Source organism: Ochotona princeps, chromosome 18 (assembly GCF_030435755.1).
Source record: "Ochotona princeps isolate mOchPri1 chromosome 18, mOchPri1.hap1, whole genome shotgun sequence".
NCBI lineage: Eukaryota > Metazoa > Chordata > Mammalia > Lagomorpha > Ochotonidae > Ochotona > Ochotona princeps.
In genome coordinates this window covers 38,295,052-38,309,396 of record NC_080849.1, presented here as the reverse complement: position 1 = coordinate 38,309,396, position 14,345 = coordinate 38,295,052, and the positions used below count along the sequence as shown (strand labels likewise).

The window sequence follows — 14,345 nt, the reverse complement described above, 5'->3', positions numbered from 1 at the left end:
CAGAGGCTGTAGCACACTGGGAGGGAATGACTAACTTAAAGGTTTGGAATGGGCTATGTTACAGAAGTCACTGGAGTGAGTCAGTCTGTTTCAGAAATGTGAGAAAACGCTACCTGCAGCCCTGTGTTGTGGTGACAAGGCCCCGTGGCTGTGGAGTCATTCCAGACACCTTTGGCTGATGTGTAGTGGAGAGGATTCCAGTAGTCCTGTCTTAGCTGGGAGAGCGTGGGAGGAGGGTTTGGCTAATGCTTGCAATGGGAGGGGGGAGGCCGACTTGCCCTCCAGAAGTCTCCTGGGAAATTGTGTTGGGCGGTTCAGCACGGCAATCCTGCGCAGCTGGCTGGTTCTTTCTATACAGTGGCTTTTTATTCTTCATGTACACTGTGTGTTGTGGTTGTCTCACAGCAACTGTGATAGATTTTTTTGCTGGGATACAGCATAAGGTAGTTTTGGTTGTTTTTCCTAGTCGTAACTTTTTTTTTCTTTCCTAGATTATCCTGAAGGCAATAATTCAAGTGATTATCTTGTTCAAACAACAACGTATCTTCCAGAAAACTTCACCTATTCACCATATCTCCCGTGTCCAGAAAAGCTGCCTTACATGCGTAAGTGCCAACCAGTTTTGACTGGGTGTTTTGTGATAAGATGTAGAAGGTCACATGTTTGGAGCACACCAGGATCGGATGGTTCCTGTGGAAGCTAGTGTTGATGTTATGCAGTATACAGTGTATTCTTTTGTTTTGGAAAAACGTTTTTTTTTTTTTTTTTTTTTTTTTTGGAGGGGGGAAGAGGGAGATTGAAAGCTGAAGAATACAAAAGAGAAAATTACAAATGGAGTTCTGTTTGGATTTAGAAACTAGTACTTTGGATTTCTTCCTTCCCCATTCCTTTAAATTGGTTTTTAAGAGAGAAATTAATGTTTGGTTTCCTTCTGAATGTGTTAGAACATTACAGAAGTCTGTTTGACTGCCACCCCTGTCCCTTCTGTAGACATGACCTCACTGACATTATTACAGGTTATTTAAAAATTCTTCCACATAGATTACTGGATACACAGCAATGCTTTCAAAGGTCTTAATCTATAGAGGTGGTCTTAAAGACATTTAATTCTGTGATTTTTATTTTTACTTAGTTTTCTGAGAACTACTCATGTTGTTAGAAATAGGTTGAGTTATTACCGTAAAACTATTGTGTAATGTTTCTGTATAAATGTGATACCTCTTTCTATTGATGGCTTTCCCTGCTGCTTTATTTATTTACTTTGTATCTCAGTAAAGCATGATCCATCACTTTGGTAGTGACGGATTTCTAGATTGTTACCAGTCTTACACAGCTTAACAAATAGTATCTCATTGTTTCATTTGAGTCATTTGTAGGGAATTACAAGTGGGCTTCAGTTACTTTTCATGTTTTTTTTTTTTTTTTAATTTTCTCTCCTGGTGCTAGCTCAAACATGGGCTTTATATTATTGGTTGTTAGATATTTGTCTTATTTGATAGATTTGCACTGGCTGCATTGAGCAGTGACCCCGTGTTTGCTGTGTGCATTCTTTTAGCGGTCTCAGGCTTGTCTTGTCACTTTTCCTAGGAAGTCCCATCTTACAGAAGTTAAAAATGAGCGTATTTTCAAATGTGTCAGCCTTGAAAAGTTTTTTTCCCCTTAATCCTAAAGCTTTTCTTACCCAAAGCCATTTAGGAATCTTAATTTTCTTCTAACAGTTTTACTATTTTGTTATTTTTTTTAAAGATTATTGATTTGAAAGGTGCAGTTAGAGAGGGAGAGCGAGTGAGCGAGCTAGACTTCTTTCACTGGCTCATTCCTGAAATGGCTGTGACAGAGGGCTGGGCTAGGCTGAGGCCAGGGAGCTAGAACTCTCTCTGAGTCTGCAGTATGGGTGTTAGGGGCATGAGTATTTGGTCCATCTTCTGCTTTGTTGGGTGCATTGTTATCCGGAAGCTGGGCCTAGAGTGCCCAGGGTAGAGGTGTTTCAGGTGACGACTTAACCTGCTATAGCACAGTGCTGACTCCCTGTCTTTTGTCGTTAACTTTTGTGTATAATATGTGGTTGGGAATTAGATACTGTATTTAAAATATGCTTTTCAAAATTCTGAAGATGATACATTATTATTTTTAAAAAACATGGTATTTTTCTTACATACCCAGAGCCACTATGGCTGTTACTTAGATATTTATTCTTTCTTTCCTGTCCCTACTCTCTTATTTTAAGTATCCTTTTTGGATAAATTTGCATCTTGATTTTCAAAAACTGTTGCGAGACAGAGGAAGAGAGCTCCCGCCCACAGCTTCAGTTCCCAAATGCCTACAGTAGCTGAGAATAGGCCAGGCTGCAGCCAGGAACTCAACTACAAACTAAACCCTGGTCCTCCCCCATGGGTGGCAGAACCCTGCTTCTTGAGCCATCACCTGTTGCTTCTTTGGTTATAGAATAGTTGGAGGCTGGAAGTGGCAGAGCCAGGTCTACGAGCAAGACACTCCAGCAGGGGGTAGGCAGGTATCCACAGTGTTGTCCTGTTAAACCCTTCTGTATTGATTTTTCTGTAATAATTCACATCATCTATTTTAATTGCTCATTAACTCCTCTGTTCTAAGGAGTGTCCTTTGTAGCTAAGATTGTGTGTTGTGTGTGTGTGTTATACCTTTCCTTGAGCTTCGTTTCTTATCTATAGTAGCCTTTACCTGTCATTTTTGTAAGATTTTTTCTAATTTATTGTGGATAAATATTCTGTAATAATATTAGCTTTTATGTCATTTGAAGATGTGGTCAAACGTGAGAGTGCATCACAACCACCTGAATGGTCTTGTTAAACAGAGTTTTGGTCCCCTACCCTCTTTCACATTTTGTGGGCTACAGGGTGACACCTGAGAATTTTCATTTTGGTGGTGAGTATTATGGCACAGCAGATTAAGTCATCACTTGAGCTGCCTGCATCCACTACCAAATTTCCTGTGGGGTCCTACTTCTGCTTCCCATCCAGCTTGCTGCTCATATGCACCTGGGGACAACAGGTGATGGCTCCATTCCGTGGGTCCCTGTCAGCCTCGTGGGAGACCTGGATGGAGTTCTCGACTCCTGACTTGGGCCTATGCCAAAGTGCTGTTGGTGGCATTTGAAGAGTGAAGCAGCGGATGGAAGATCAGTCTCTCCTTCTCTCTTCTTTCCATTCCCCATCCACTTACCCCTTCTCCCTCCCCTTCTCAGTCACCCTGTCTTTCAAGGAAATACATTTTCAAAATCCATATAAAGGACTTTTTTTAAAAAAAGCTTTATTTTTATTGAAAAGGCAGATATACAGAGAGGAGCAGAGACAGGAAGATCTTCCGTCCATTAATTCACTTCCCAAGTGACAGCAATGACCGGAACTGAGCCGATCCGAAGCCACAAGCCAGGAGCTTCTTTCGGGTCTCCCATGTGGGTGCAGGGTCCCAAAGCTTTGGGCCGTCCTCGACTGCCTTCCCAGGCCACAGGCAGGGAGCTGGATGGGAATTGGGGCTGCCGGGATTAGAACCGGCACCCATATGGGATCCCGGCACGTTCAAGGCGAGGACTTCAGCTGCTAGGCCATGCCGCCGGGCCCAGGCTTTTCATTTCTAACAAGAGTTGAAGTGGTGACCATCCCAGGCCACACTTCCAGACACTCCTCATCTAGAGTAGTGATCTCATCCCTGATTATGGTATTTGTATTCTTTTTGGTCAGAGGTGGGGTTGGGGATAACTCCTAAGATTTTGTTTTCATTGATCTAATCTGGGTTCTGTGTGCTGATAGTAAAACAAAAAAGTTATGCAGAAATTCTTATCTTATTCTATGTGGTACCTCACCATGGAGCAAGAGGCTCAGGATTTCTTGTGGCTCCACATTTGCCATAACTCAGTTGCAGTGTGTGTCTCTAAAAGTGACTATTTTTCTTAAACAATATGGAAACCACTGAGTAATGTTGAGTTGAGATATTGATTACAATAATTTCATCTTCATATTTGCGTATTCAGGGTTTATGGTTTTAGGAGAGGTTTCTGTTAGTTCAACTGCCATTTATAAAAAAATTGGTGCTTTATGAGTACTTTGCTTAAAAGCGTTTGCCAGGCCCTGGTTTTAGCATTGCTCTCTCCAGTGCATCGAACTAGTAAGTACTTCGGATGAAGGGTTTGAGAGAAGGTGGCATGGCTGCTGTGCAGACCTTTCTGCCCGAGTTCTTGATGCTACCTCTCCTTCCCTCTGCTTCCCTTAGGACCTGGCATAGTTTGCAAGAGAGGAGCATACGAGGTTGTCAGCTGTATCTTCACAGCAGTCCTCCTCAGGGACCTCCGGCTTGGGGTCCAGCACACTGTTGGCAGTGGTTAGGAGGGTGACCTCATACCGATATCTCTAGAAGGAGGTCCATGGGTTCAGCTAGTACCATGAGGATTTGTCATGTGGGCCTTTGAGCAGGAATACAGGAAGGTTCGTGCTGTGACCTACACAAGGTGGAATCTTCACCTGCCTGTGAAAGCTAAAGGGCAGGTGTGTAGCCTGCCAATTAGGGCACAGACACCTCAAATCGTAGTATCAGGTCTGATTCGTAGCTCTGGCTTGTGATTCCAACTTTCTGCCAGGGTAGATCTTGGCAGGCAGCGGTGTCAGCTCTAGGAATTGAATTTCTGACACTTGTATTGGCAGACCCAGATTGTAATTTGAGTTCCCAGTTTGGGCCTTAACCAGGGCGGATGGGAGCACTTTGTCTTTCTTTCAAATAAGTAAAAGGGAAAAAAATGAGGATCTGCGCGACAGTATCGCCTGGAGTGTTGTGAGGATAAAATGAAGCACTGTGCTCGAGGCTGGATAGATGTTGGTTTGATGGTGTAGGACTTTACAATGAGCAAGGGACTGTGAGCTTTGGAGAAAAGTAAGGAATTTTAAAAAAAGTTTGAGACTTAGTGGTACTGCCTCAATTTTAAAGTTAAAAACATACTAATCATTGATGATGGTAAGGTAGCATAATAAAGTAACTTAAGTGTAAAATTTTATTATAATATAACACGGAATAACAGAATATGATACCTTCCTGAATAGGAATAATCTGCATGAGAGTAAGATCTATTTAGGTGAAAACTGTTGGAGTATGGGTAATGTTTAGTTTTCCTATAATTGCCAGAGGTGAAATTCATTAAAAATTGTATGTTTGGTTATCCAACTACAAGTTTTTTCTTTCTTGTGTTACAATGGAAGTCCCGACACTGGATTTCAATAAAGTTTGATGTTTTCAAATGGGAATTCAGATCAAGTGCACCCTACTGATATCAGTAGTGTTTGCTGTTTAACAGTGGTCAGTTACACTAGGCAACCTATTCTAGCCTGGACTATTTATATGAAGAGTGTGGGTGAATACTTCTTTGTTATTGCTAGTATTTCTAGACTTTCTAAAGGGCAAATCCACTTTCAGTTTTATTGAATTTGTGTATAAGACTCTACCCTAACCAAGTGAAATGAAAATTTCACGTTACAGCTGAAGAATATTAAGTGCTTATCTGGGGTGTTAGGATTTGGATTTTAATGGGTGAGGTAGAAATAGAAAATGTCAGTTCTGCATTCTGCATTAAAATGAAGATTCACTTCCATTAAGTTTTCCTACCTTTTAATTCTTCTTCAAATAGAATACGTTTGCAGTGATTTCTAGGTATTCTTTCTATTTGTGGAATAGTTGCTAACCTTAGGAATATAACAAAGCCACAAGGACTTTTCGTGCTGAGTTTAAATAATTCAAATGGAAATCAGCCAAGAGGGACCAGATAAACAAACAAATTTCAGAGAAGTTCAAATAGTGCATAATGCAGCAGACTGTCTGTCATGCATGTTTATTGTGAAAAGGGGGGTAAGCATAGCAGCAGTTGTACAGCCTCTCTAGGGGCAGGTGGACGAGAAACAAGGCTGGCTTGGCAGCTGGTGTACCGAGGAGCTGGTAGTGCCCTTTGAGAAAGGTGGTGTGCTGCCCAAAAAGGTCTTGGAGAGACACAGGGAGACATCATGGCTAGGGGCATTGGAATGGCTCTTAGAAGATGGTGTAGTAGGTGGCTGAGACGAACAGGTGAATTCCTGCAATGCAGAGTGGTGTGTGAGTGGGGCCTTCAGAGCTGAAGCTGAACAAGCTGAAAGGTCATGTGTAAGATGCAGACAGCGCTGAAGTCCACATGCGTGTCATGAATGACTGAGGTTACGCACAATGGACTTGAGACAGGGCAGAATTCCTGAGCTTGCCTGCGAAGCATTGAGTTACCATGCCTGTGAGTTTTTCTGTCAGGTAAGAGAGAGTATATGACCTGGAGTCTAGGGACAATATAAGGTAAGTCCGAAGCAGACAGGTACATCACTTTCAGGGAGATGAGAAAATATTGGAGGAATTTTCAAGCAGATGCATGTAGGGTTGTATTTCAGAAACATGAATCAGATGGAAAGTAAAGAAATGAATGAGAATGGGGAAATAGGAGGGCCAGGGAGAGCAATGAAGAGCTTACTGCAGGGACTGAGAGGAAGCAACCAGGGCATGTTGCCAAGCTGGGGCACTGGAACAGGAAGGCACAGAAAAGTTATGGGAGTGTCTTCCAGATACGGAGACCAACCCAGAGATCAGGAGAGTTTTCAGCTGCCTAACTTGATGACTGTTAACCACAATAAGCAGCACAGGTTGAACGGCTTTGGGGAATGAGGAAGTGAATGAGTTCAGTTTGGATGCATTTTGTTTAATGCTCAGGAGAGTTCACTTGGGGGTCTGAGTTTCGTAAGAGAGATGTACACTGGAGATAAGAGGAAGTAGGGCTGGAAGAAGAAAGGCTAAGCATGGGTCTCAGAGGAAACTGGCATTTGCAGGGTAGAGCAGCAGTTGGGAAAAGGGAGGAAAAGATCATCCCAGGGATGAAGATAAGTCAGAGAGACTGGATATCTGGGGCCAAAGAGGAAATTGTTCTAAGGAGAGACTGTTCTGTCTTGTCTTCAGTGAGAGCAGGTGGAAAGGGGGGCTGTGAAAAAGTCATACAATTTGGCACACAGAAAATTAACAGGGACCACAGTCGGCACAACCTCAGGTGATGGCTCAAGTCTTTGAGTCCCTGAAAGAGGGACTAATCAAAGGAGACTTTGATTAGATCCCCACTCTTGACTTGGTTGTCAACCAGTCTAGCTGTTACAGTCATTTTGGGGGAGTGAACCAGCAGATAAAATATTGCCCTATCTTTTGCTGTCTCAGTCATTCAAGGAAATAAAAAAAAAACCCAGATTTTAAGACTGCAAGCCTATAAGCCAAACTTCAGAATTACTTGACCTGGTTTGAGATGAAAAGGAATCCATGGAAAGGTGTTGGGCAGCCCACAGAAAACCTGGCTATTCAAGGCTGAAGAGCCAACACAATGGCCAGAGCACTTTATGAAGTGTCTCACACTGTCACTTGGCAGAGCCCAGAGTGTCCCCAGTGGTGCTCAGGTCTGGAGGCCACAAGTGCCACTACCTTTCCCCACCGAAGACAGAAGCTTCTGCTGTCATTTTGACTGAAAGGTCTTTTTGTCGTGTGCCCGTGTCCTCATGTTGTTGGCTGCTGCTTTGGATCTCCTGTCATGTATCTAAACATTTGTCTGCTTCCGCCCAGCAGTGGGCAGCTCAAGCAGTTGATGTGTGTGCACAAAGAGCTGGTGGCTGTAGACATGACCCAAGGGTATCTCCTGACACAGAAGCTCTGTTAGTGGGCCAGTAACCTCCATTATAGACGAGCAGAGCATCAGACTTAGCCAGGCACTAGTGAGGAAGCCTGATAGATTTGAATAACAGGGAGAGAGTACACAAGACTTTAGATCTGCATGAAGTTAAGTGGGGAGAGGGGCTCTGTGGTAGGTAAAAGGGGGGACTGAGGTTTGAAAGAGAAGGTGTCATGTTAAGGTCGAAAGCCTGTCAGCTGCAGGTGTCTGTGTTCTTAGGGTATGGAAACAGATCTGGGTGTGCAGTGATGAAATACAGGGAGGCAAGGCAGCTGCAGGGGAGCAGGACTGGATATTGGAAGGTGGTATGGCTGCAAGCCCTATGCTGCAAAGAAGGTGAATTCCTGAGTAATGCAGATGGCGATTGGCGGGTGTAGGTGTGAGAATGAAGAATGCCTCCTTGATGCCCAGCTCCAAGATTATGCACCTAGGAAAGTGAGCACTTTTTACCTAGCACAGTTTGAAAGAAAGGATACTACTTCCTTAAGATGAAAAATTGGTAGTGGTGGAAATGTTATTCTTGAAAAGAGAAGTGAGGTGCAATAAATACAGGAAGTTCTTGGTTTTGAATGGTTCCAGAAAGCACGCGTGAAAAGGCCAGAAAGACTTTTTCAATAACCATTGTTTTCTTGATATAGTTAATTTTATAGTGGTTCTTTGGAAACAAGACAACAGCAGTACATTAAATGTACATGTTGTAGGGGATGTTCCTTTGTCAGCATACTAAAACATGATTGAGTGAGTGAATGAGCATTTCAGAATTCAAGAAATGTAGCCACAGAGACTATGAATTATGCCTTCAGAGGAGTGTGTCAGCTTACCGGTAGTCAGGCAGTATTATAGCAGTTTGGAAGAATGTTAGGAAGCATAGAAGGATAGGAGGTTCCCAGGAGTGGATCTAGGATTCATTAGGTAGATTACAAGACAAAGCTTGGAACGGAAAGCAGAGACTGTTAGCTGGAAGCTATATTTATCATTCAGAGTAAATCAAGAGATTTACATAAGCAAAGGAGGAAAATAGGTGCTAAGAACTGGGTCTTAAGACCAGATTAGCAGACAAGAAATTGGAGCTGTTATTTGGGTCATCTGCAAGTGAGTGCAAAGGTTTTAGAGACCTATGTTAGCACCTGAGGAAGCCAGAGAGTGGAAGATGTAGGATGGTGGGTGGGGACATAGTCAACTGTGTCATTTCTATTCATTCTTTCATTCATCCTGTGTCTAAAAACTGCTTTTGGCATTGAGGGTGTGTGACTAGGAAGCATTCTGTATTTAGAGAGCTCAGGGTTTTGTCACTTAAGGAATAGTTAAGTAAGAAATTGTTAAGTGAAGGTTATAGAATCCTACAAGTCAGGACATTTAAGGGATTTGAAACTAGCAGTGTCTGGTGTTAACTTCAAAGGGCACCTCAATGCCATGACTGTTCGACCTCAGAAATGCTCTCTGGGTGCACACAGGCGGGTGGCAGGTCAGGGAGTTGGGGGAACGTGTCTCTGTATCATGAAAATTTTTCTGGTTTTGGAGGTGAATTCATCCAAAGGAGTGTTTCTAGGGAAAAATCCAGGTGTTTCTCACTGCCATCAAAGTTATGGACTGTGCACATTAAAATTTTTGCAGGTAAAGCAGTGAGAAAAGCTGGAGCCTCCAGAATTAGGTTCTAGATATCAAAGAACAGATGGAAGCTCCAAAGTGAGCGATTCACAGAGAAAATAACTTTCCACCTTAAATTTTACATGAAATAAGAGAAAAGCATAAGTCTGGATAATTTATGTGTATTGAATATATTTGTTGTGTGGAGAATTATATATATATATTTTTAAAGATTTATTTGTTTTTATTACCAAGTCAGATATACAGAGAGCAGGAGAGACAGAGAGGAAGATCTTCCGTCCAATGATTCACTCCCCAAGTGAGCCGCAACGGCCAGTGCTGTGCCGATCCAAAACCAGGAACCTGGAACCTCTTCCGGGTCTCCCACGTGGGTGCAGGGTCCCAAAGCTTTGGGCCGTCCTTGACTGCCTTCCCAGGCCACAAGCAGGGAGCTGGATAGGAATTGGAGCTGCTGGGACTAGAACCGTCACCCATATGGGATCCTGGCGAGTTCAAGGTGAGGACTTCAGCCGCTAGGCCATGCCGCTGGGCCCGAGAATTCTATTTTAGTAGATAACATCCTAAGTCATGTCAGGTAATTAGAGTAATTACATTGTGATGTAATTACATTGTAATCCACAGTACCATAAGCCAGTTGTTTGGGCCCATGCATTATCAAGGGACCTCAGGCCCTTCTGGGTCCAGTTGCCCCGAGTGGGAGGTCTATTGCTGCCAGCCCTGCAGACCAGCCTTCAGGAGTGACGGTGTTTGGCATCAGCAGTGGTGCAGCTTGAGTTCTTCTCACCTAACGGCAGCAGGGAAGTCCCTCATCCACAGCTTCCATGGTGTAAGAGTATTAAATGGAAAATTCTAGACATCAACAGTTCCTTTTAAATTACTTTTATTAAAATGCTTTGCCGTAATATTCTAATGATCAGTTACGGTTGCATATCATTTGTAGTGTCTGGTTCACAAATTAAACTTCGTATTAAGTGTGTGTGCACAGCAGTAAGCAGTGTCAGTATGTATCTGTGTGCATGCAGGGCATACTGAGGCTTCAGATGTTCCCTGGGGTGTCAAGAGACCCTCCTTGTGGGTATGGGGGCAGGGGGTTTCAGCGGCTTGCCACATAACCTTGGTTGCCTGGACTGGATGGCAGCTGCAATGGGCTGTTTTGTTCTTCCTCACCTTCACCCTTCAGGCAGCTGGTAGCACCTCTCCCCGTACACTTGGGTCTCCTACTCTTTCTGTTCTAACTCGAGGCTTACCTTCAAAATAGCAAGGTGCAGCCTGTGGTCAACTATTACCTATTTTGCTGTCAGTGCATGAATTTTAGTCCATTTGTTCAGGTGTCCTGGAAATCTCAGCTAGTGAACTAAGAGGGCTGCCGTGGCTGAAGGCTTCCTCCTGTGCAAATGAGGAGGGGTATTCCTGAGTTTGTTCAAACAAGTGGTTTCAGATGCTTTAAAATAAAACAAAAATCTCTGAAAAATCTTCCTGGATAAAATGTGAAGAGGACACCCAGTATTTAAAAGAGGTGAACATGGCATTGAGGAAAGATGAAAGTCCTCCGTCTCCCAGCCATGGGCTCCTGGAGAGGTTCTTTCCATTGAGGCCTGCATTTGTTTCTGGCTTTTCTTCTGTACCATTCCCTTTCTACTTCCCTGCCTCTGTGTGGGATCTTCTCCCTAACTCTCTGATCACTTTTACTGTTCCCAGAGGTATTAGTGCCTGTCCCCCAGGCTTGTTTTCCATTCCGCTTTCTCACCCCAGTAATGTTGGTTTTCCAGCTGGTCAGGTAACCCCCTGCCCTTGGGGCACATTTGTCCCTCAGCCAGTAGGCTATGAGGATTTCAGAGCCTGGAGCACTAGACACCCAGGGATTGTGGCAGGTGTAGGTGGAGCTGGGGGCTATCGGGAGGAAGGCACACTTAGGGTGCCTTGGGCGTTAGGGACAGGGATGAGCCAGGAGTCCTGTCATTAAAGAAAAGGTCAGAAGGCTTCTGTCTTACTTTGCCTGTGCATGTGTATTGGAGAAGGAAATTAAACTGCAAATACTACTGAAGAAAACTGCTGACAATAATGATGATTACAGCCTTGGAAGCAATAAAGCTGGAAGAAGACAAAAAAAAATTGGCTAACAGTACATGAAGAGCACCAACTTCAGTTACTTATATGAACTGCTTATTATTTAGCTTAATTACTATCATCTCCGCAATCATGTGTAGTATTAAATGCATCAGATCCATTTGTGTGGCTTTTATTTGATTACAGTTCTTGGTTCTGTTTTTGTCAGCTGAATCATGATAGTCTATGTTTAGGATGACTGATGAGCCTTACTTTTGACTTACCCATTCTCTGCAAATTCAAAGCTTTCCCCTTCCTTTTGGTGAAGCTGACCCAAGATGGGAAGGCAAGCCACTGTGAAAGCCTTACCCAACATCCAATAGCAGGACAACAGGGGCTCGCCAAAGAGGAACTGAGTGTTCCATGTGTAAAAATGTGGCCATGAGAGGTTCAAAAGACTTGAAATGGGAAACTTTAACATTCTTTGCCTTGGGTTTTATGAAATGAGGAGGTGAGAGAATTTGGCTGGGGGCCTTCGGGAGCACTTTGTGTGTGACTTTAGCCTACTAAAAGATGATCTGTAGTTCTAGTGTTTCCTGTGGTGATCTCATTGGAAGTGTTGACAGCATTGCTTTGAGGAGACCTTCAAGATCACGTGACTCTTCTAATTCTCAGGTGAAGCTAGAAACACTTTCCGATTCTCAGTTCTGTTTTTGGGTTAACAGACTTGGTTTTCCAAGAATCATTTGTATTTCAAGGGTATAGGTTAGGAAAGCTGTTAGTAAAAGCTCATGTAATAAGATCATACATTTGTTAATTTACAGAGTGAATGTCAGACCAGGAACTCATATTGGAAGTTTGTGGCTTTTCAGTTTTATACACCAAGGGACCTGATAACATCATAAATGCTTAAAATTAATGTGTTGAATTGCATTTGTAAAGTGCCACTCTGAAAGAAATGACTGCATTAGTAGCTAATCTTGGAGTGCACCTGGTGCCTAGCAAGCACTGGATCCTTCACACAGACTACTGTTGTCCCTGGTGTCCACAGGGAATTGATTCCAAACCCTGCTGCACCCCCAATCTGAGAATAATCAAGGGCCTTGCGTAAAAGGGCACACAGTGTTTGCATATAGCCAATTCCATCCTTTTGTAAACTTTAAATTACTTGTAATACCAAATATAGCATGTAATACAGAATAAAGATTATATGAATAGTTGCTGTACTATATTGTTTAGGAAATAATGACAAGAAAAATGCTCATACATGTTCAGTATAGGTGCAGGGTTTGTTTCCTCAGAGATTTTTATATGTGAAGTTGCAAAGTACATGTGTGTGTGGACTGGCTGTGGCTGTCTATAATGAACGCCACCTCCAGAGGCAGGCCTTGCCGTCTCTTGTATGGAGGAGGAAGCTCAGACAGAGAGAGGCCAAATCATTGCCTTAGTAGAAGATAGATTCAAGAACCAGTCAACATTAAATACTGTGCCTTCATATTCCACATGTTGAAAATGTTGACATTAAAAATTGTTTAAAAATAGTTGAATAGTTGATTGCAATGATTTGCAAAGTTACAATGCATGTGAGTGCTTTCCAATTAATATATTCATTGCATTACTCCAGAGTAAAGTGTTTAGATGAGAATTGTTTTCTTTACCAGATGGAGGTGATATTAAGGTAATCATATAAATTTCCTAACTAAAAGGGAAAAGTATTCGTATTAATTACTGAATGGTGAGAACAGAAACTGGTCTTGACAACTAAGTTATGCCATTACCTGGCTGATTGTTTGTCTTACATGCATTTTCAGAGGAAAAAGTTAAAAGTTTTTGACTTGTTTTTTTTTTTTTTTTTACTTCTAGGGGGATTTCTCAGTGTTAATGTAAGTGAAGTCAGTTTTGATGAAATTCATCAACTCTTCTCGAAGGATTTAGATATTGAGCCAGGAGGGCACTGGAGGCCTAAAGACTGTAAGCCCAGATGGAAGGTGAGGAACAATTTTTTTTAATATAATAATATTGTGACTCACTGCTATGCCTTTGAGGGAAAAAGTGCATGACTCAAATTGCAGAATAAAATGCTTTAAAATCTTGTGGAATTTATGATTGAATGCATAGGTGTTTATGGTCTGAAGGATTTCACAGTGATACTTGTGAAGGTTGTAATTACATTCATGGTGTACAAACCATATATATGCTATGCATTCAATCGCCTGGCATTCCTGGTAAGAAATATGCGACCTAAATTTGTTTTAGGGAACAGATTTTTTTCTTCTGTAGTGCCGGAGACCAGCTCCGGCTGACTCGAGAGCTTGCAAAGGATGCGTGGATCGGCGAGATGATATAAAGAAGAGATAAGACGTGGACCACTATGGCTTGATGCTCATAATGGACAACTCAGAAGAGTTGCCTTCTTTATTTATACACAAATCATCACAAACTTTTGCACACTGTCCAGTTGTTTCATTTTTACTTCATGGTTAAGAGAATACAAAAAACATTCCTAAAGAAAACATTTTCAACAAGCCATTACTCATTGAAAGTTGCAGTCACCTAGCTGAAGCCAGGAGCTCCACGATTGGCAGTGCAAGCGGTTACATAGTGACAAATGATTTACTTACACTTAAAATCAATTTTTACTAAACACAAACTAATATTGCTTAGAATATTAAGAGTACAGAATTAAAAGATCATAAAAGGATTTTACAAAAGCATATAACATAGATTCTTTGCTAAATCTTATAGTCAAATCATGCATCAATTACCGTCACCTTCACCTAGTGCTGATTCAATTGCTTTTTGTTCTTTTGTTAAAGGGCAGTGAAAGGGATCAAGGCAGCTCAGCCAATCTACAAACAGAGGGCTTTTACAAGAAACTTCCTTTTATCTTTATATAAATGGCTTTCTTTCCCTAAATTTAAGTGCCAATATAAGATAGAGATTTTAAGCCATTTTG

The 14,345-nt window shown here is 42.2% G+C and overlaps 1 protein-coding gene across 3 annotated transcripts in view; it reads left to right on the top strand.

Moving 5' to 3' along the window:
• Nucleotides 1-14,345, top strand: part of B4GALT6 (beta-1,4-galactosyltransferase 6) — a 189,697-nt gene that overhangs the window by 158,044 nt on the left and 17,308 nt on the right. For 2 of the 3 annotated variants that reach the window (XM_058676772.1, XM_004579592.2), the window contains exons 3-4: nucleotides 492-605; nucleotides 13,253-13,377. In XM_058676772.1, the coding sequence (XP_058532755.1) occupies nucleotides 492-605; nucleotides 13,253-13,377 (239 nt within the window). The remainder of the gene's footprint in view (nucleotides 1-491; nucleotides 606-13,252; nucleotides 13,378-14,345) is intronic. The other variant, XM_058676770.1, reaches the window with a different exon arrangement.